General features: G+C 41.7%; 1 protein-coding gene across 1 annotated transcript in view; it reads right to left on the minus strand.

Moving 5' to 3' along the window:
• The window catches only part of LOC118393615 (solute carrier family 12 member 2), a 42,366-nt gene extending 28,418 nt beyond the window's left edge, over positions 1-13,948 (minus strand). Inside the window, exons 1-6 of the mRNA XM_035786451.1 lie at positions 13,258-13,948; positions 2,126-2,257; positions 1,770-1,845; positions 1,254-1,349; positions 254-393; positions 26-136 (exon numbers count right to left, since the gene is read on the minus strand). Coding sequence (XP_035642344.1) covers positions 26-136; positions 254-393; positions 1,254-1,349; positions 1,770-1,845; positions 2,126-2,257; positions 13,258-13,728 — 1,026 coding nt within the window. The 5' untranslated portion in view covers positions 13,729-13,948. The remainder of the gene's footprint in view (positions 1-25; positions 137-253; positions 394-1,253; positions 1,350-1,769; positions 1,846-2,125; positions 2,258-13,257) is intronic.
• Positions 13,949-23,135: the final 9,187 nt, after the last annotated feature.

Raw genomic sequence — 23,135 nt, forward strand, 5'->3', positions numbered from 1 at the left:
CAGTGCATTGCTCTGTAGGTCTTACCTTCGCCTCCCACTCCATCCCTGCCACTGAGATGCCCAGAAGCAGGATGACAGTGAGGGTGCCCACTATACGGACGTCATTGAGCTCATCTGTCATCAGGGCATCTACATCCTGTCAATCAGGAAACAATCACCCAGGGCTGTTACTGTTGTTGCTATGTAAAATGTCAACATTGCACACAGCGATCCAATCAACGTTCACTATACAGGCATATCAAATGTTCCTTACATTAAGCATCTCAACGACAGTTTCAGCAAAGCCCACAACATACATGGCCACAGCCACAGCATTAGCAAAGGCGAAGATGAGACCAATGGAGCCGCCAAATTCAGGGCCCAAACTCCTTGATATGAGGTAATATGCTCCACCTAAAATAGGAGGAAGAATTGAAGACGGGTTAGACCAGAAACATGCTAGGGTTAGACCAGAATCACAATTCAAGCGTGTTAATGCTCAGCACACTATAACTGACTTTAAAGGTAATTTCCGATTGAGCTGACATTTTATGCGTTTATTGTGATTGTGATGTCCGCAAATGCTGGAACATTGCCTTTAAAATCCAGTGTCGACAGCCAGGGGCGTCTGGCACCACAAAAATCTGAGGGGGCACAAATACGTAAGGATGGCTGGGGGGTGGTCTGAAACAGCTTTTTCCTGCAATCTAGAGCCATAAACATTATGCTTAGTTCTATATAAAAAAATAAGTATATTTTTCTGCATATCTAAGCATACCTCTTGAGCTGTCTGTATCCTCCTGACAGTAATTCTGTACAAAAACTAACTAAATATGCTTCTCACATCTCTGAGGAAATCTGGGTAAAAGATTGAAAGGAATGTGAGTCTTATTCAGTACGTTTAATTGCTTGCTTTTCTAGAAAAAGAAGGTCTACCAACCTTGCCCGCTACTTTAACTTGATCGATAGGCTGAAATGCTTTTGGTAACTAGTTATGAGGTTGGGAGATTAGGAACCTATCTGGGTTACACTAAAAGGGCATTATAATTTTTTTCGACAAATCTGAGGGGGCACATGCCCTTCTGCACGGGCGTGACGCTTCTGTCGCCAGTGCTCTACGGATTTAATCCCGGCATCATGAAGGATCCCAAAAACTTTACCAAATTAATACTCCTTACAATCTCTTCTAATACCTAATTTATATAATTCTGCTACAGGATCCTAATACATTGTTAATATATTAGCATTTCATCAGGAATAAAGCTTTCCCTTACCTCCTCGCACAAACCCATTGGTTGCTATGGCTGAGGTGGAGAGTCCAGTGATGGTGGTTACAACTGTTGCCATCAGAATAATAACACATGTCAGACCTGTTAAAAAAAGATGAGTAAATTATCTTTTAGTAGATAACTTTCCCATCATGCTTACAGGTAAAATCGATTGGGACAAAGGCCTGTAGGAATTTGTTTTACCTGACCTGGAAAAACTCTGGGCCCTAGTTATAGACCATGTTACTAGGCCCACTTGGTCAAAAAGCATAATAATAATATACCTGCAAGTATATAATTTTATGGTAACAAACTTTATAACAAGGGGTGTGTTTATTTTGTGTCACCTGGTGCCCCAGGTGGAGATTTCACTTTAAGACCAATGGAATGGTCTAAAATGAACAAACCCTGAAAGGGGTTTGGGTGATGCAAAACTAACATGCCCAATGCTCAAGCAATACTATGAGGTTTGAAACCTTAAATATTTTGGTCTGGATTGAACATGAGTCATCACCTACGTACCAATGCCTGCCTGTCCCACGATCCATGACATGCGAATAAAGAGCATCACACCCCAGATGTTCAACATGCAACGTATCTGAAAACACAGACACACAGGTGACAACATTCATGTTACCAACACATACTTCTATAGTGGGGGGAAACCATTCATTTGAAAGCTTGTTTCTAGATTTGTGTTGGATGTCTTTGAAATGATTTAATTTACATTGATGTGAAATTCAATGATTCACCACAGAGCAATAAGGAGAACATGGTAGAGTTTGAATAGTTCTAAAAGAAAAAAACGGGATGTTTGGGCCAGAGACAACAAAATGTTTAGTTCCCAGATCCAGTTCTGGTCCAGATCCAGTACTAACCAGGACACCTTTGACCCAGCCAAACTTGATGGTTCCTCCCTTTGCTTGTTCCTTTGTTCCTTCTTTGGCTGCAGCCTCCTCAGCAAGAGTAGACTCTTCCCCAATAGGAAAGCCATCCTCATCCAATGGCTCCTGAAAAATACCACACATAACAAATGCTGAAAAAAAAATATTTTAGACGTTCAAACGGCTCTTGTTTCATGAATTGGGTCACATATGAAGCGAACGCAAACTCGGAAACGTTGCCTTTAATATGATCATAGGCGATCGGATTGAATCTAGCCATTAAATCTTAAAATATATTTTTTTAATCAAAATGCGTTTTTTGGGGCAGAAATGCCTTCTCAAACATGTGAACTTTCATGTGCCTTCATAACAACCTTGTATGCCATCTGTAAACACAATTGTTAAATTACGAGCCTTGTTGTTTAAGCCACAGAAAAGGTTTGCAACCTTTCCACTAGCCATGATTGGCTAAGATATTGTGTGGCCTGGACATGCCGAGAAATGAGTTCAGATTGATCTGCCATAGAAGGCTTCTGTCTATTATTTTGAGCTCGTCAGTGTTGGTAATCCTGTCGAACGCGGCTTTTACATTTTTTTTATTGTGTTGTGGACCTGCATAAGTATTGCTCTCCACTTTCTGGAGGATCAAGTTTTGAAATCAATGGAATTAGAGTATAATAGTTAAATAGATGGAGAAAACACCTGTCTCCAATTACATCTTCAAACTAACAGAAACCGTGGTATGGCATTCTTGACAGGGAGATGCGTCCATCATGCATGATGATGTATACACTTAAGATAGTCTAGTGTTAGCTAGCTACATTTTCAGATATTACACATTTCGAACTTTGACAGAAAGTGGTTTCATTTCAAGCTGTGTTCATTGTTGCTTAACTAGCTAACGTTAGCTGTCTGGCTCGTTAGCTAACGTTACGTGAAGTGTGTGATCTTAAATGTTTTTTTACCGAGCTAGGTTCATTGTTTACCCAGCTAAATACAAGTCTTAAGATAAAGTGTACGGTTAGCTAGCTAGCTAATGTTAGCTGGCGGGATTGTTAGCTATAACGTTACGTGACGTGTGTGATCTTAAACGTTGTTTACCTAGCTAGGTTCATTGTTTACTTAGCGAGCTAGCTAGCTACATGTCTTAAGATAAAGTATACTGTTAGCTAGCTAGCTAACGTTAGCTGGCGGGCCCCGTAGCTAACATTACTTGTGTGTGAACTTACACTTTGTTTACCTAGCTAGGTTCATTGTTTGCCTAGTTAGCTATATGTCTTAAGTTAAAGTGTACTGTTAGCTAACGTTAGCTGGCTGGCTTGTTAGCGAACGTTACATGACGCGTGTACAACACCCGTTGAATATGGCCGGTGTCAATAAACATCTGCAAAAAAGCCTAATGAAATTGTTGCCAGCAGAGCTGGTTAGGCTGTTTTCATGTTATCCATAAGTAAACAAATCATCGGCCAGAGCGTCAAGTGGTCCTTCTGTGGCTCAGTTGGTAGAGCACGGCGCTTGTAACGCCAGGGTAGTGGGTTTGATTCCCGGGACCACCCATACGTAGAATTTATGCACACATGACTGTAAGTCGCTTTGGATAAAAGCGTCAGCTAAATGGCATATATTATTATTATATATTAAGTGTGCGCTACGAGAGCGAAACAAGTTGGGTGGGGCTAAAGCTTAAGATGGTGTGAACGATGCTGAATGGATGTAGACAAAGAAGAGCTCTTTGCTAGATACCAAAACATTCAAAGGCCAATTTCTCAAAAGTGAGTTTACAAGTTAATCAACTTTCAAAGCAGAATTACTCTCCCATTGTTCCTCAAATGTAGTGTATGATGTACCATTTTGTAGCTCTGAGTCTCTACTTTTATCCAATGTAGAAAACACAATTTCAAATGTTGCTACATAAGACTGAATCCAGGTGTTGAGTCACATATGTCGACTCAATTGGAAATGACCTTTAACCCTAAAAGCGGCAACATATTTTTTGCTATAATGTGGATCTTCTGATGAACTGAAAATCGGAAGTTCAAACAATAACAAAGGGTCACCGCGTCACTGTTTTGGTTAACAGCTGAGGGATGGGCCTGGAGAAATGTGATTAATCCCATTCAAATTCATAGACAGAGCTATGAATGAAAGGACTGACCATGAATGCTTTCAGAATAATAGTTGTAACCATGTTTTGCATTGTCTGCATTATTTACAAACAATGGAGTAACACAAGCTTATATTTTGGGTTCTGATGGGGTATGACAGTTGAACTAAGGTCATGAGGCATTCCTAAGTTATATTCTTCAAGAATAATTTGGTAGCATGTTATCTATGGTTAAAACTCAGATTGTTTTGCCCCAATGCAATGTGTAGACAGGGCTCCCGAGTGGTGCAGTGGTCTACATTTACATTTAAGTCATTTAGCAGACGCTCTTATCCAGAGCGACTTACAAATTGGTGCATTCACCTTATGACATCCAGTGGAACAGCCACTTTACAATAGTGCATCTAAATCTTTTAAGGGGGGTGAGAAGGATTACTTTATCCTATCCTAGGTATTCCTTAAAGAGGTGGGGTTTCAGGTGTCTCCGGAAGGTGGTGATTGACTCCGCTGTCCTGGCGTCGTGAGGGAGTTTGTTCCACCATTGGGGAGCCAGAGCAGCAAACAGTTTTGACTGGGCTGAGCGGGAACTGTACTTCCTCAGTGGTAGGGAGACGAGCAGGCCAGAGGTGGATGAACGCAGTGCCCTTGTTTGGGTGTAGGGCCTGATCAGAGCCTGGAGGTACTGAGGTGCCGTTCCCCTCACAGCTCCGTAGGCAAGCACCATGGTCTTGTAGCGGATGCGAGCTTCAACTGGAAGCCAGTGGAGAGAGCGGAGGAGCGGGGTGACGTGAGAGAACTTGGGAAGTTTGAACACCAGACGGGCTGCGGCGTTCTGGATGAGTTGTAGGGGTTTAATGGCACAGGCAGGGAGCCCAGCCAACAGCGAGTTGCAGTAATCCAGACGGGAGATGACAAGTGCCTGGATTAGGACCTGCGCCGCTTCCTGTGTGAGGCAGGGTCGTACTCTGCGGATGTTGTAGAGCATGAACCTACAGGAACGGGCCACCGCCTTCTACGGCACTGCATCTCAGTGCTAGGGCCGTCACTACAGACCCTGGTTTGATTCCAGGCTGTGTCACAACCGGCTGTGATTGAGAATCCCATAGGATGGCGCACAATTGGCCAGCGTTAAGAATTTGTTCTTAACTGACTTGCCTAGTTAAATAAAGGTAAAATAAAATTTGCTACATGTTACATGATGTCATGTAGGCTAAATGCATTTGTCTGACGCCTGCTTATGTTTGTGCTACTGCAATATCCTTAGTTATAACAGACAGAAAAGGTTGCATCTACATATTGATCATGTAGTCCTATAGTCCTATATTAGCCTAAAAAAAACATTACCGTTCAAAAGTTTGGGGTCACTTAGAAATGTCCTTGTTTTTGAAAGAAAAGCAATTTTTTTGCCCATTAAAATAAACATATAATTGATCAGAAATACAGTGTAGACGTTGTTAATGTTGTAAATGACTATTGTAGCTGGACTATGGAATATCTACATAGGCATACAGAGGTCCATTATCAGCAATCATCACTCCTGTGTTCCAATGGCACGTTGTGTTAGCTAATCCAAGTTTATCATTCTAAAAGGAAAATTGATCATGAGAAAATGTCACGTTCTGACCTTAGTTCTTTTGTTATGTCTTTGTTTTAGTATGGTCAGGGTGTGAGTTGGGTGGGTTGTCTATGTTCGTTTTTCTATGTTGTGTTTTGTGTTTGGCCTGTATGGTTCTCAATCAGAGGCAGGTGTCGTTAGTTGTCTCTGATTGAGAATCATACTAAGGTAGCCTTTTCCCACATGTGTTTCATGGGTGATTGGTGCAAACACTGAAACGGAAACATTCGGGACTGGTTTCGGTTTTCATTTTGATTATCTTGTTTTTTTGTATTTTCGTATTCATTCCTATTAAAATACACGATGGATACATACCACGCTGCACATTGGTCCTCCGAGCCTTCCTACTACTCCTCCTCGTCAGAGCAGCAGTATCGATCTCTAGACTCCTGGACATGGGAGGAGATTTTGGACGGCAAAGGACCCTGGGCACAGGCTGGGGAATATCGCCGCCCCAAGGCAGAGCTGGAGGCAGCGAAAGCGGAGAGGCGGCGATATGAGGAGGCAGCACGGCAGTGCGGCTGGGACGAGAGGCAGCTCCAAAAAGTTATGGTGGGGGCACACGGGGAGTGTGGCTAAGTCAGGTAGGAGACCTGAGCCAACTCCCTGTGCTTTACCGTGGAGAGAGGCGGACCGGTCAGGCACCGTGTTATGCCGTGAGGCATATTATGCCGTGCGCAGGCATAGCCCGGCACGTTACATTGCAGCGAACTCGTGTCGATAGCCCGGCCGTTCATTCCTATTAACATACATGATGGATACATACCACGCTGCGCATTGGTCCTCCGATCCTTCCTACTACTCCTCCCCGTTACAGAAAACTTTTTGCAATTATGTTAGCACAGCTGAAAACTGTTCTTCTGATTAAAGAAACAATAACACTGGCCTTCTTTAGACTAGTTGAGTATCTGGAGCATCAGCATTTGTGGGTTCGATTACAGGCTCAAAATAGCCAGAAACAAAGAACTTTCTTATGAAACTTGTCAGTTTACAGTGCCTAGCGAAAGTATTCGGCCCCCTTGAACTTTGCAACCTTTTGCCACATTTCAGGCTTCAAACATAAAGATATAAAACTGTATTTTTTTGTGAAGAATCAACAACAAGTGGGACACAATCATGAAGTGGATCGACATTTATTGGATATTTCAAACTTTTTTAACAAATCAAAAACTGAAAATTTGGGCGTGCAAAATTATTCAGCCCCCTTAAGTTAATACTTTGTTGCGCCACCTTTTGCTGCGATTACAGCTGTAAGTCGCTTGGGGTATGTCTCTATCAGTTTTGCACATCGAGAGACTTGACATTTTTTCCCATTCCTCCTTGCAAAACAGCTCGAGCTCAGTGAGGTTGGATGGAGAACATTTGTGAACAGCAGTTTTCAGTTCATTCCACAGATTCTCGATTGGATTCAGGTCTGGACTTTGACTTGGCCATTCTAATGACTTGGCCATTCTAATTCTAATCTCCGTCCCAGTCTCAGGTCTTTTGCAGACTCCATCAGGTTTTCTTCCAGAATGGTCCTGTATTTGGCTCCATCCATCTTCCCATCAATTTTAACCATCTTCACTTTCCCTGCTGAAGAAAAGCAGGGCCAAACCATGATGCTGCCACCACCATGTTTGGCAGTGGGGATGGTGTGTTCAGGGTGTTGCTTTTACGCCAAACATAACGTTTTGCATTGTTGCCAAAGTTCAATTTTGGTTTCATCTGACCAGAGCACCTTCTTCCACATGTTTGGTGTGTCTCCCAGGTGGCTTGTGGCAAACTTTAAACGTCACTTTTTATGGATATCTTTAAGAAATGGCTTTATTCTTGCCACTCTTCCATAAAGGCCAGATTTGTGCAATATACGACTGATTGTTGTCCTATGGACAGAGTCTCCCACCTCAGCCGTAGATCTCTGCAGTTCATCCAGAGTGATCATGGGCCTCTTGGCTGCATCTCTGATCAGTCTTCTCCTTGTATGAGCTGAAAGTTTAGAGGGACGGCCAGGTCTTGGTAGATTTGAAGTGGTCTGATACTCCTTCCATTTCAATATTATCGCTTGCACAGTGCTCCTTGGGATGTTTAAAGCTTGGGAAATACTTTTGTATCCAAATCCGGCTTTAAACTTCTTCACAACAGTATCTCGGACCTGCCTGGTGTGTTCCTTGTTCTTCATGATGCTCTCTGCGCTTTTAACGGACCTCTGAGACTATCACAGTGCAGGTGCATTTATACGGAGACTTGATTACACACAGGTGGATTGTATTTATCATCATTAGTCATTTAGGTCAACATTGGAACATTCAGAGATCCTCACTGAACTTCTGGAGAGAGTTTGCTGCACTGAAAGTAAAGGGGCTGAATAATTTTGCACGCCCAATTTTTCAGTTTTTGATTTGTTTGAAATATCCAATAAATGTCGTTCCACTTCATGATTGTGTTCCACTTGTTGTTGATTCTTCACAAAAAATACAGTTTTATATCTTTATGTTTGAAGCCTAAAATGTGGCAAAAGGTCGCAAAGTTCAAGGGGGCCGAATACTTTCGCAAGGCACTGTATTCTTGTTCTGAGAAATGAAGGCTATTCCATGCAAGAAAATGCCAATAAACTGAAGATGTCATACAACTCGGTATACTACTCCCTTCAAAGAACAGCGCAAACTGGCTCTAACCAGGATAGAAAGAGGAGTGGGAGGCCCCGGTGCACAACTGAGCAAGAGGACAAGTACATTAGAGTGTCTCGTTTGAGAAACAGACGCCTCACAAGTCCTCAACTGGCAGCTTCATTAAATAGTACCCGCAAAACACCAGTGTCGACGTCAACAGTGAAGAGGCGATTCCGGGATGCTGGCCTTCTAGGCAGAGATGCAAGAAAAAGCCGTATCTCAGACTGGACAATAAAAAGAAAAGATTAAGGTGTGTCCTCCCACTCCCACTCCACCGGGGCCTCCCACTCCTCTTTCTATAATTACAAAAGGGTTTTCTAATGTTCAATTAGCCTTTTAACATGATAAACATGGATTAGCTAACACAACGTGCCATTGGAACACAGGAGTGATGGTTGATAATAATGGGCCTCTGTACTCCTATGTAGATATTCTATTAAAAATCAGCCATTTCCCGCTACAATAGTAATTTACAATAGAACATTAACAATGTCTACACTGTATTTCTAATTAATGGACAAAAAATGGGCTTTTCTTTCAAAAACAAGGAAATTTCTAAGTGACCCCAAACTTTTGAATGGTAGCTTGTTCAAATCGTCGCAGGGAACGGAGGGTGGAATGGGGCGGTTCGATCTGGTCTCCTTGCCTCAACCTTAATATAAGAGTCTAAAAATGGGTATAGCAATTGCAGTTTGCCCCTTTAAAGTACAATTCAGTTCCATTTGTGCAATACAATGCAATATTCAAATTCAACTTCCGTTGGCACTAATATCACTCCATATCACGCTTTCCTATGGAAATGGAACCTTTGACATGCAGGTATGCGTGTACAGTTGAAGTACGAAGTTTACATAGACCTTAACCAAATAATCCTTGTAAAAATTCCCTGTCTTAGGTCAGTTAGGATCACCACTTTATTTTAAGAAAATATATTTTGTGAAATGTCAGACTACAGCTCGGCATTCAACACCATAGTACCCTCCAAGCACGTCATCAAGCTCGAGACCCTGGGTCTCGACCCCGCCCTGTGCAACTGGGTACTGGACTTCCTGACGGGCCGCCCCCAGGTGGTGAGGGTAGGCAACAACATCCCCTCCCCGCTGATCCTCAACACTGGGGCCCCACAAGGGTGCGTTCTGAGCCCTCTCCTGTACTCCCTGTTCACCCATGACTGCGTGGCCACGCACGCCTCCAACTCAATCATCAAGTTTGTGGACGACACAACAGTGGTAGGCTTGATTACCAACAACGACGAGACGGCCTACAGGGAGGAGGTGAGGGCCCTCGGAGTGTGGTGTCAGGAAAATAACCTCACACTCAACGTCAACAAAACTAAGGAGATGATTGTGGACTTCAGGAAACAGCAGAGGGAACACCCCCCTATCCACATCGATGGAACAGTAGTGGAGAGGGTAGCAAGTTTTAAGTTCCTCGGCATACACATCACAGACAAACTGAATTGGTCCACTCACACAGACAGCATCGTGAAGAAGGCGCAGCAGCGCCTCTTCAACCTCTGGAGGCTGAAGAAATTCGGCTTGTCACCAAAAGCACTCACAAACTTCTACAGATGCACAATCGAGAGCATCCTGGCGGGCTGTATCACCGCCTGGTACGGCAACTGCTCCGCCCTCAACCGTAAGGCTCTCCAGAGGGTAGTGAGGTCTGCACAACGCATCACCGGGGCAAACTACCTGCCCTCCAGGACACCTACACCACCCGATGTTACAGGAAGGCCATAAAGATCATCAAGGACAACAACCACCCGAGCCACTGCCTGTTCACCCCGCTATCATCCAGAAGGCGAGGTCAGTACAGGTGCATCAAAGCTGGGACCGAGAGACTGAAAAACAGCTTCTATCTCAAGGCCATCAGACTGTTAAACAGCCACCACTAACATTGAGTGGCTGCTGCCAACATACTGACACTGACTCAACTCCAGCCACTTTAATAATGGGAATTGATGGGAAATGATGTAAAATATATCACTAGCCACTTTAAACAATGCTACCTAATATAATGTTACATACCCTACATTATTCATCTCATATGCATACGTATATACTGTACTCTATATCATCTACTGCATCCTTACGTAATACATGTATCACTAGCCACTTTAACTATGCCACTTTGTTTACATACTCATCTCATATGTATATACTGTACTCGATACCATCTACTGTATCTTGGCTATGCTGCTCTGTACCATCACTCATTCATATATCCTTATGTACATATTCTTTATCCCCTTACACTGTGTATAAGACAGTAGTTTTGGAATTGTTAGTTAGATTACTTGTTGGTTATTACTGCATTGTCGGAACTAGAAGCACAAGCATTTCGCTACACTCACATTAACATCTGCTAACCATCAAATAAGATTTGATTTGATTTGAAAATGATTTATTTCAGCTTTTACTTCTTTCATAACATTCCCAGTGGGTCAGAAGTGTACATACACTCAATTAGTATTTGGTAGCATTGCCTTTAAATTGTTTAACTTGGGTCAAATATTTTGGGTAGCCTTCCACAAGCTTCCGACAATAAGTTGGGTGAATTTTGACCCATTCCTCCTGACAGAGCTTGTGTAACTGAGACAGGTTTGTAGGCCTCCTTGCTCACACACACTTTTTCAGTTCTGCCCACAGATTTTCTATAAGATTAAGGTCAGGGCTTTGTCATGGCCACTCCAATACCTTGACTTCTTTGTACATAAGCCATTTTGCCACGACTTTGTAAGTCTGCTTGGGGTCATTGTCCATTTGGAAGACCCATTTGGGACCAAGCTTTAACTTCCCGACTGATGTCTTGAGATGTTGCTTCAATATATCCACATAATTTTTCTTTCCTCATGAAGCCATCTATTTTGTGAAGTGCACCAGTCCCTCCTGCAGCAAAGCACCCCCACAGCATGATGCTGCCACCCCCGTGCTTCATGGTTGGGATGATGTTCTTCGGCTTGCAAGCCTCCCCCTTTTTCCTCCAAACATAACAATGGTCATTATGGTCAAACAGTTCTATTTTTGTTTCATCAGGCCAGAGGACATTTCTCCAAAAAGTACGATATAGGACTCGTTTTATGTCGATATAGGACTCGTTTTACTGTGGATATAGGTACTTCTGAACCTGTTTTCTCCAGCATCTTCACAAGGTCCTTTGCTATTGTTCTGAAATTGATTTGCACTTTTCACACCAAAGTACGTTCATCTCTAGGAGACAGAACGTGTCTCCTTCCTGAGCGGTAATGACGGCTGCGTGGTCCCATGGTGATTATGCTTGCGTACTATAGTTTATCAAGATGAATGTGGTACCTTCAGATGTTTGGAAATTGCTCCCAAGGATGAACCAGACTTGTGGAGGTCTAAAAAACTGTTTTCTGAGGTCTTGGCTGATTTCTTTTGATTTTCCCATGATGTCAAGCAAAGAGGCACTGGGTTTGAAGGTAGGCCTTGAAAAAAACATTGTTGGAAAAATGACTTGTGTCATTCACAAAGTAGATGTCCTATCCGACTTGCCAAAACTATAGTTTGTTAACAAGAAATTTGAGGAGTGGTTGAAAAACGAGTTTTAATGACTCCAACCTAAGTGTATGTAAACTTCCGACTTCTACTGTATACATAAACATTGTGCAATATCTAGATTATTAGATATAGAAGGCCTAGAACCCGTGGTTTGAATAGATGCTACAATATTTTGGCCTGTGGGCTGGACTGATGTATCTACTCTGTCCTCCATTACTAGTGACCTGCCCCCATGAGAGGCATGTGAGTGATCCAACAGGATAGCGTGGCTATAAAGTGTTAGAGACCAGAGACTGGGACACTGGACCATTGAGTATAGGGAAGGGAGAGAGAACCACGGCAGCATTGTTTGTTGGGCATGGGTTTGGGTTTGGGCATGGTCAGAGAGAGCATTGTCTGAGCAAAATGTGTGGGTCATGCCCCTGATGTCACACTGTCCATTCAAAGGACTGCAAAGGAGAAGAAATGTCCCTGTGGAAGGGAATGCTGTGATTGTGACAGACGAGGTCACTTCAGCTTAGCATAGACACATTACACTGGCAGTTGTGATACAGCATCAATGGACTGGCCATTGGGCGTTCTGGCAAATTCATAAATGTTGATTTTTTTAGCGCAGAATGACTATTATTTGGGTAATAACGAGGTGCCTCATGGAAAACAATGGGCCGGGCTGGGGGCCTCTAGGGGAAAAATGGGCCAGTGTGTTATAAATGCACAGGTTGATTTTAGGTCCAAGTCTGTTCCTGTGGTACAGTGTCACTAGGGCTGAATGTACCAGTATAACTTTAGACAGTCCCTCGCCCATACCGGGCGCGAACAGTCACCCACGAAGCGTCGTTACCCATCGCTCCACAAAAGCCGGGGCCCTTGCAGAGCAAGGGGAACTACTACTTCAAAGTCTCAGAGCAAGTGACGTCACCGATTGAAACGCTATTTAGCACGCACCGCAAACTAAGCTAGCCGTTTCACAACCGTTACATACGGATGAACTATAGATTTACATACAGTGCTTTCAGAAAGTATTCATACCCCTTGACCTATTCCACATTTTGTTGTGTTACACCCTGAATTTTTCTCACCCATCTACACAATATACCCCCATGTTTTTAGACTTTTTTATACACTTGGCACCAATATAGGCTATCTCGAGGCGTGCGCTATCAATCCCCACCTGTCTGGTAAATAGCGATGTAGTGGCGCGTCAAAACAGAAGGTGGTAGCAGGTTACATACCTTGTCAAGCTCATCGTGTAGCTCCGAAAGAGTTGGTCGTATCAATTTATCTCCAAGAGGCGCTTCTGTTTGTCGGTAGAAATCGATGTTTGGGACAGCATCAATTGTGTTATGGCCAAATGTTCGCATATAATACGTATTTGAGTGGGTATCTGAAATGTTAGTATGACCGCTTGCGGACGAACGATGGCTGCCCGTGCTCCTGACAGTGTCACCATTCTGAGCCACATCAGATGCATCCGTTCCTGTTCCACCTGAATCAAGAAATTTGACTACGCTAAATCTCCCTTTGGACTCCTCTCCACCTGCCGACCCCTTACTACCAGTCGTACCCGTAGTTCCATCAGTCCCTCCCGACGTGCGCTCTCCAGATGTGACGGGTCCTAACTCCGTTACCTCTGTCACCTGAAACCTGCTTTGACCTGAACCCGCTGTCTTGAGAGCTGGTTTCTGACCTGAAGGTGATGACATGTCCACTGAGTAGTTATCACTGTATAATCAGATGTATTGCAGAAAATTGTTTTGAAAAGGACCATTTAAATTCATTCCTTCAGCAAGGTATGCATCAGTACTCAAGCCAAAGCTGCGCCCTGAGCATCTATCTACCCGATCCACTCTCTCCTGTTCTGGACCCCAACAGTGATGCCTCGAGTGTGGGTCGAATGTTCTGAGAAATTAGCAACTCTGAGTACGTCACTCGCCAACACAAGGTCTAGAAGTCGCAGGGCAGCGTCAAGGAGCAAACATGCAAATTTGTCCAAGCGCTTTTTGTGTGCGCTTTTCAACCGCAGACAACCCACTAAGATTATTAGCTTTGAATGTATGTGAAATTAATATTTTATTGTCATGTATAGTTAGTTGTTCATTCACAGAACTCTAAAGTCAGGCAACTATTTCACTAGTGATTTCAATAGAAAACAAGTGCTACATTGTAAACCTTACTATAACTCCCTAACCCATTAAATAAATTGAGTCATGCCTACTCAAACATCTCCAACTGTCTGTAAAAAACAAATAATATAAGTGGTACTCACTCAGATGTCAATAAAACATGTTAGCACTTCGTTTTTTGTGAGGAATGTTAACAAATATAAGGTCATTGAGTAACTATAACGTTATTTATCTTTGTTCTGCTAATCTAAAATTAACAATTTTGCAAGTTAGGATTATTTAATAGTTTAATGTCAATTTAACATTTATTCAATGTTTATTATAATTATTATTATATTGTTTTACATCTTTATCATTCTAAGTAAAGTATTAGTTAGACACATTGATATTTGAGTAAAACACACTTGATTTATTTTTGTTGTGCTGATAAGCAAATTATGAATACTTCATATTTTTATGTTCTTGCAACAACTTCCCTCGTTTTAATAGAGAACTGTGGGTAATTACATTTTTTAGTCTTTGATACTTTTACTCAATGTTGTATGCATGTTTGAAGAAATATAACTATATTTCTAAAATAGTATTTAACCGTTTGTTGCGCTATGAGGTGTAATGGATCATGATGAACAGATATCAAAACCGTTGGGCAAATTGACGTTCAATAATGAGACAGACAAGCCATTCCCACCATCCTACTATTGCAGGATCCTACAATGCTTACAGCTCTACCTTTAATTACTGCTTGAGGAGTGAGCACTGTGCTCATCAATGCCTGCAAGGTGGGTTAAAATTACAAATGGTCAAATACATAAAACAATGTTAAACATTAAGACACAGCCACTGAAAAATACTAATCACAAATGCTTACTTGACTTCTTCACAAATTTACAATACTTGAAAAAAATGAGCAATGAAGGTTAATAATTTAAGTAGAAGGGACCCTAAATGTGTATGTTTTAGACAACAAATATTAATGTTCAAGTAACTTCAATCATTATATTTCAGAATACACAAAGAAAATTAGTGTACAAAAGTTCATTAAACAAAAAAGTGATGTAATTACAACTTTAAAAAAGATAACCATAAGGAATATTTTGAGTTGAGTTGCTCGATTGGTTCTAGGCAATCGCTTTCCACAAACATTTTTAGTTAGCAGAACTAATGTGTAGACAGATATGCATAGTATTTATTTTATTTATGTCGAATTATTGAGTTAAATAAAAAGTTTATAGTTCATGATCTTCGTTCTATAATTATGAGTTATACTCAATAAAAACAAAGGTATCTTACAAGCCCCACACTCTCAAATACTCATGCATTCATATTCAGACCCTAGTCAATGGAACACAATGTTGTCAGTACTGCAACCACATTAGCATAGTGAACAACAAGTCTTTCACTGTCTGGTACTTGATGATTGTGAATAGAAAAGCTCTCCATACAATGATTCTATAAAACAAAAGTAAGGACTCTATTTTTATTTAGCCAACTGAAAAATAAAGTAAGGGGGAAGATGACTGTGTAGGCTAATACTATTGTAATAACAATGCAAGTCGATCATTGCAGGTAAATTGATTGAAAATCCGCCATCATGTTTCTGAAACAAACAAAGAGGGCAGTGTCCATTTAAGAATTGTATTAATGTTTCAATATTTTAACAATTCAGTATTATAATGTTTCAATCAATTGCTTGTAAGAATAGCTTTGAGTTGTCCTCAATTTACTTTTACTTACTAAAATAAATGTTCTGTTTCTGAAGCTGAACTCTGGACATTATATCCCTTTGCATCATACATCAATTTAGAAGAATAACAATTAAGTGAAAAGTGATGCCTCTTAGCAAGTGTGTCTGTCCATCGAGTCCACAATGGCACAGTACCAGTATTTGTCTATACTAGATACCACCATGTCCAACCCTCTGAGTGAACAATGTGGCAGCTCAGACAATTTCAATCATGGTCAGAAGTGTAGAAATGCTTTGTGGAAGCGACCCCAGAAGTATCATCATGACAATTTAGGTTGCTGTCTGTATAGTCCTGAAATTCACAATACATGTTTTTGAGGTGACAAGGACTGCTTTGCAGGACTGCATGGTTGGTTAAGTTCTATTGTCACATAGATGTACATCGCCTCCTACTGTGACCAACAAAGTGGTTGCTTACTGCCACCTAATGGATGAACATGTACAAGACTGACGGAACGCAAGCAGTCTGACAGGATACTCTTATAAGGGTTGGTATTCACGATAAGGATCTGTATAATTACTTTTAGACACATATTCAATTCTGCAACCACAAAGAGCTCATTACATAAGAGTAAACTATTTCAAGCTGTAAGATGTTTAAAGAAAGGAACATTGGGGAATGACATTTCCTTACATATTTATTGAGGGAATATCTGACTCCATTCCAAACGTTCCCCTGTTCTCTTAGGGATGCTGGTACAGTTGGCGAGCTATGACCACTGAACTGTTGTACATGGAAAAGTGAGTGGTGTTTCGAGCCTCAAGGCCTGTCTGTGTTGCACTGAATGCAGAGGGCTCTAATACCCCACCTCTGTCCTGGCCATGACACAGATGCACGCAGCCCTTGAAACACAGGCTTTCCTCCTGTGGCCCATGAGGAAACTCAGCCAGTGCCTCATTCTGCTCAGGGAGGGATAAACAATATATAGAATAACTTCATTTTCCCCAGAGGAAACTGTTTACCGTATACTCCTGTCTGCTGCGCACATATCCATAAAAAATATTTTTAAAGAAAAAAATACATCCTACTCAATATTTTTAAAGATAGAGTTAAATAATGACTTCGCAACACTTAATTATATGCTCTGTGAGAGTAACGTCAGGAAGTCCGACTAAGTTTAACATGTATTTTAATATAATATTTTAGGTTACAAAAAAACAATATATAATTTTACAAATTGTGACATCTTACCTTCTTACCTTTCACAATGTATGGAATTTCAATAAAGAACTATGTGTTTTTTATTATGGAGAGGAGATGCCTCTCGAAATGATGGCCTCAGCCTAAGCGAGAGTCTCTGGTTTTTCACATCTTGATTCCATTGCATTACATAGAGTTTAGGGAACATTGGATGTTTACTGGAGAACTCTGGGGCATGAGAAAATAAATCCATTAGAAAAATATATAATAACATTGTTATGAGAATGCCTCGCACAGCAAATTTCTCATTATCACACATTTAGTTTTGTACTGAGAGTGCTCTACTTTTGAAAACTTTAAATAACAATGGTGATGTTTGAGCTTAAGAGTTTATAATATATTTTATTGTAAACTCAGCAAAAAAATAAACGTCCTCTCACTGTCAACTGCGTTTATTTTCAGCAAACTTAATGTGTAAATATTTGTATGAACATAAGATTCAACAAATGAGACAAACTGAACAAGTTCCACAGTCATGTGACTAACAGAAATTGAATAATGTGTCCCTGAACAAAGGGGGGTTAAAATCAAAAGTAACAGTCAGTTTCTGGTGTGGTCACCAGCTGCATTAAGTACTGCAGTGCATCTCCTCCTCATGGACTGCTCCAGATTTGCCAGTTCTTGCTGTGAGATGTTACCCCACTCTTCCACCAAGGCACCTGCAAGTTCCCAGACATTTCTGGGGGAATGACCCTAGCCCTCACCCTCCGATCCAACAGGTCCCAGATGTGCTCAATAGGATTGAGATCCGGGCTCTTTGCTGGCCAAGGCAGACCACTGACATTCCTGTCTTGCAGGAAATCACGTACAGAACAAGCAGAATGGTTGGTGGCATTGTCATGCTGGAGGTTCATGTCAGGATGAGCATGCAGGAAGGGTATCACATGAGGGAGGAGGATGTCTTCCCTGTAATGACAACAAGCTCAGTCCGAGAATGCTGTGACACCGCCCCAGACCATAACGGACCCTCCACCTCTAAATCGATCCTGTTCCAGAGTACAGGCCTCGGCGTAACGCTCATTCCTTCAACGATAAACGTGAATCCAACCATCACCCCTGGTGAGACAAAACCCGAGACTCATCAGAGAAGAGCACTTTTTGCCAGTCCTGTCTGATCCAGTGACAGGTGGTTTGTGCCCACAGGCGACATTGTTGCCGGTGATGTCTGGTGAGGACGTGCCTTATAACAGGCCTACAAGCCCTCAGTCCAGCCTCTCTCAGCTTAATGAGAACAGTCTGAGCACTGATTGTGCATTCCTTGTGTAACTCGGGCAGTTGTGGTTGCCTTTCTGTACCTGTCCCGCAGGTGTGATGTTTGGATGTACCGGTCCTGTGAAGGTGTTGTTACATGTAGTCTGCCACTGCAAGGATGATCAGCTGTCTGTCGCATCTCCCTGTAGCGCTGTCTTAGGCATCTCACAGTATGGACATTGCAATTTATTGCCCTGGCCACATCTGCCGTCCTCATGCCTCCTTGCTGCATGCCTAAGGCACATTCACGCAGATGAGCAGGGACCCTGGGCATATTTCTTTTGGTGTTTTTCAGTGTCAGTAGAAAGGTCTCTTTAGTGTCCTAAGTCTTCATAACTGTGACCTTAATTGCCTACCGTCTGTAAGCTGTTCCACAGGTGCATGTTCATTAATTGTTTATGGTTCATTGAACAAGCATGGGAAAATGTGTGATACGCACACCTCTTGGAGGAGGGAATGCACTCTGCTACACTCTACTCCCCGTGGAGTGAAAGAGGTATGTGACTGCAGGTGCGGGTAAGGATGATAGAGGCAGAATATATCACCGTTTACAGGGAATTTATTTTCTTAACATGGTAGTTTGGGGAAAAGGAGCTGGACAGAAGCAAAGCAAAGAAAGTAAAAGTTAAAGAGCATCCTCTCCTTCCCACAACTTACATAACTAGCACAATTATCAAAATACCGGGGATGGTCCAACCAGGTCTTACCTAGTGTGCATAGACATAGTACATACTACGGCTATATGTATGCCCGCAGGCCTCTTGCCTAAGCACTGCCAAGGTGCCTTCCCCTTCCCCCCTGGGAACAAATTAAGCAGAATAATACAAACTTAACGTGGACAATTTCACTAATCAAAAACACAGTCCTAGGGCATACACAAACATCAGCTGGACCGGCTACAAAATACTTTACAAAAATATCCAGACCAACAACAAAACACAGGACATACCAAGAAGCTCTCTCTGAGCAACAACTAATACAGGACATACCCAGACTCTTTATCTGAAGAACAAACAATACAGGACATACCCAGAAGCACTCTCCCTTAACAAAGGGAACACTGGCTTATATCCAGCTGCAGAAGGAGTTTGTAATTGCCAACAGCTGTATCCCTAACGAGAGGGCGGGATCTGACCTCCAATCGCCGATGGGTCCGACCAATCAGCTGCTTCGAATCCAGGAAGCCATTTCCTGAAATACACATACATATACACTAACAAACCCAAAACACAGAAACTGGGAATGTAAACACAGTGTTTGAACCCTTAACAATGAATATCTGTGAAGTTATTTTGGGATTTTTACTAATTATCTTTGAAAGACAGGGTCCTGAAAAGGGATGTTTCTTCTTTTGCTGAGTTTACATGTCTCAAGACATCTCAAGACACATTTTAAAGACATGTCTTGAGACACAGCCTGTCTCAAGACACTCAATACCATGTTTTGAGACATTTTATGTGTGTCTTCAAGACATGTCTCAAGACACTAATGTGAAATAGTGCTATGTCTTGAGACATTTTCTGTATGTCTTCAAGTCATGCAATAATGTGAAATTAAGGCTATGTCAGACATGCTGTTTAATAATTTATTTCACAGTATTTAACTGGGAGTGGCTCCTAATCTGGGACCGAATCTTTAGTTATTTAAATTTTTTCTTGCAGTAATTTTTCTCATGCTGAAACTGGATTAGATACATAGTTAAATGCATTGGTTATTCACAATGTTACAAAGCAGAAAACAACAACCATAACATCAATAGCCACTACAATGTTAAAACATGATTTTGTCATGAGTTCAGTACCATTTGCTTGATTTTGTGTACCCATGACTATTGCGTAGCATGTTAGCGATGCTAATCAGAAAGCAATAGCTAGCTTGTTAGCCTAGCACGCTCTAGACCAGGGGTGTCAAACTCATTTCGCATCGTGGGCCACATACGGCCTAGGGAGATGTCAAGTGGGCCGGACCATTAAAATTATACCATACTCTGCTATAAATAACCAAAATATCATGTCTTTCCTTTGTTTTGGTGTAAAGAAGCACAAGAACATTAGGAAAATATTGAAATTTAATGAACTATCCTTTTACAAAACATTTCATGAAACACCTCATATTTCCTTAGACAAATGTGCAATTTACTTTTGTCATTCACAAATATGCATTGCAACTGATCCCACTGATTGTACAAAGGCACAAAACTTTAATTGGTACTGAAAAATATAGTAATGCACTTTAAGATTAAATGAGACTTTTAAAGAAAGGAATTTTTAAACCACTTACACATACGCATATAAAATCTAAATGTAATCCCTGCGTACACCTTACAAACTAAGGAGAGTGATTTTAAATGTGTAATGAAGAAAGTGTTCGCCTGTCCTGTAAATCTGTAAACTTCATACATGAAACATACATACACATACAATACATACTGAAAATGTATGGAGTTGTATGAACAGTAGAATTCCATCACACAACTTTTGTTTTGAAGCTGCTGACTAACATTAAAGTGCACATTTTTTAAATCACCACAGTAAGGATTCATCTTCACAGAGCTGTATTCTTTCAATGCAAACAGTATCTAAGGCAGCATTTTAAAGGTGTTAGTCTAGTCTGGACTTGTATTTGTACCTGAAACTTGGCATCTTTTGGCCTGTACAAGTGCATCAACACCAGGTGTCATGTCCTGACTAGCTGTCACTTTCAGAATGTCATTTAAGTGCTTGTTTGTGAGCCTTGAACGCATTTTTGTTTTATTGATATTCATCACTGAGAAAATTTGTTCACAAAGGTAGGTTGTCCCAAACATGCACAAAATTGCTTGTACTTTGTCTTTGAACTTTGTCGCGACACCTGCTTTCTTTCCGACCATGGATGGCGCGCTGTCTGTAGCCAGGCTGACAGCGCGGGACCAGTCCACTCCAACTCTGTCCAATGCAGCAACGACAGAGCCGAAAATGTCCTCGGCTGTTGTGGTGTCCATCATTGGCACCAACTCAAGAAACTCTTCAGTAACAGTCAATGTCTCATCAACTCCTCGAATAAATATGGCCAGTTGGGCCACGTCTGTGATGTCAGTGCTCTCGTCAATTGCCACGGAAAATGCAATAAATGACTTGACTCTCTGTTTCAATTGACTGTCTAAATCTGCCGATAGTTCCGAAATCCTCTCTGCTATAGTATTCCTCGTCAGGCTAATATTGGCAAAAGCTTGTCGCTTCTCGGGACATACAAGTTCAGCCGCCTTCATCATGCATCGTTTAACAAAGTCACCGTCGGAATACGGCTTCGATGCTAATGCTATTTCGCTAGCAATTAGGTAGCTGGCTTTTACCGCTGCTTCACTGACTTCTCGGCTCTGGATGAAAGTTGACTGCTGTTTCCTCAGACCCGCCAGCAATTCGTTAATCTTATCTCTTCTCAGTTGTCCTTGCAAGCCGTCATATTTTTCGCTGTGATGAGTCTCGTAGTGGCGTCGAATATTATATTCCTTCAATACCGAAACTTGTTGCAAACACACCAAGCACAAAGGTTTTCCGTGCATCTCTGTAAATAAATAGGACGTGGTCCATTTTTCTTTGAAAATTCTACACTCCTTATCTACTTTTCTCCGTTTGGATAACGACATTTTGGCTAATGAGGGTGTAGCGGAGAGGTAGAGACCAAGGTATTAACAACGTCGTAACAAGCAGCAGATGGTGCATTGATACCGTCTGCTGTTTTCAGTCTGTCTCAGTGATGCGGCTTGTCTTCTACTCTGATGGAAAGAGTGCGCCCCTTAGCGGATAATCCATGAATTGCAGCGAATTAAAAATATTAATTCCATGTCTTTTATGCATTTTTTCCACTTTCAAATTATCCTGCGGGCCTGATCGAACCTCCTTGGGGGCCGGTTCCGGCCCGCGGGCCGTATGTTTGACACCCCTGCTCTAGACCAATGGAAACTAATGTAAATCTGCTGGCTAACGTTACTAGCTAGATGATCAGTGGTGAAAGTGAAGACCCTCTGAGATTCAAGGCTCTAAGTGTAAAAATACTGTTTGATGAGCAAGCTAAGTTAGCTAGCAATGTTCACCAGTTACCAAAGAGAATGCTAGCTAGCTTTGCATGCATGGCAGTGTTGTCAAAGATGGTAAAGTTAGACCGTCTCATGTGTTGTGTCAACTAACTACATTACAACCAGGACGGACTGTTTTATGGGACTCAAAAACGCAGGCACATACACAGATGCAGCTCTCATGCAATGCAATGATCTTTTATTAGCTGTAGTTAAGAACAGTACACATACATTCACATAGGTTTGAGGGAGTGTTGTAAGATGTAAAGTAACTAGCTAGACAATTAGCTAGATGTGTTAACATTAGCTAGATGTGCCATCATCCCCATTATAATAACGAATGATTTGTGATAAAAATGTGATGCAAATGTTGATGCTTTGGGGAAAATCAAACATACAACTCAGCCTGGTCTCATAGACAAGAGGTAGCATAGTAAACATAAATCTGGGACACTCAAATGTGTATGTGTTACTTTTGGTATGGTTGCATAAGTCAGGAGGTTAATTAAGACCAATAATTAAAGGAGGGTTTTTGGTTGGGGTAGATGGGCATATAACACAAACGTCTATAAACCACATTAGCATTTTAGCTAATTTGCAACTACTTAGGCCTACTACCTATAGGCTACTTTGTAACTACTTAGGGTTAGCATGTATGCTAACCCATCCCCTAACCCTTTAACACAACTCCTAACCCTAACCCTAACCTTAGCCCTTTACCCCTAACCCATTAGCCA

This window comes from Oncorhynchus keta, chromosome 14, assembly GCF_023373465.1.
Source record: "Oncorhynchus keta strain PuntledgeMale-10-30-2019 chromosome 14, Oket_V2, whole genome shotgun sequence".
In the NCBI taxonomy this organism is placed as follows: domain Eukaryota; kingdom Metazoa; phylum Chordata; class Actinopteri; order Salmoniformes; family Salmonidae; genus Oncorhynchus; species Oncorhynchus keta.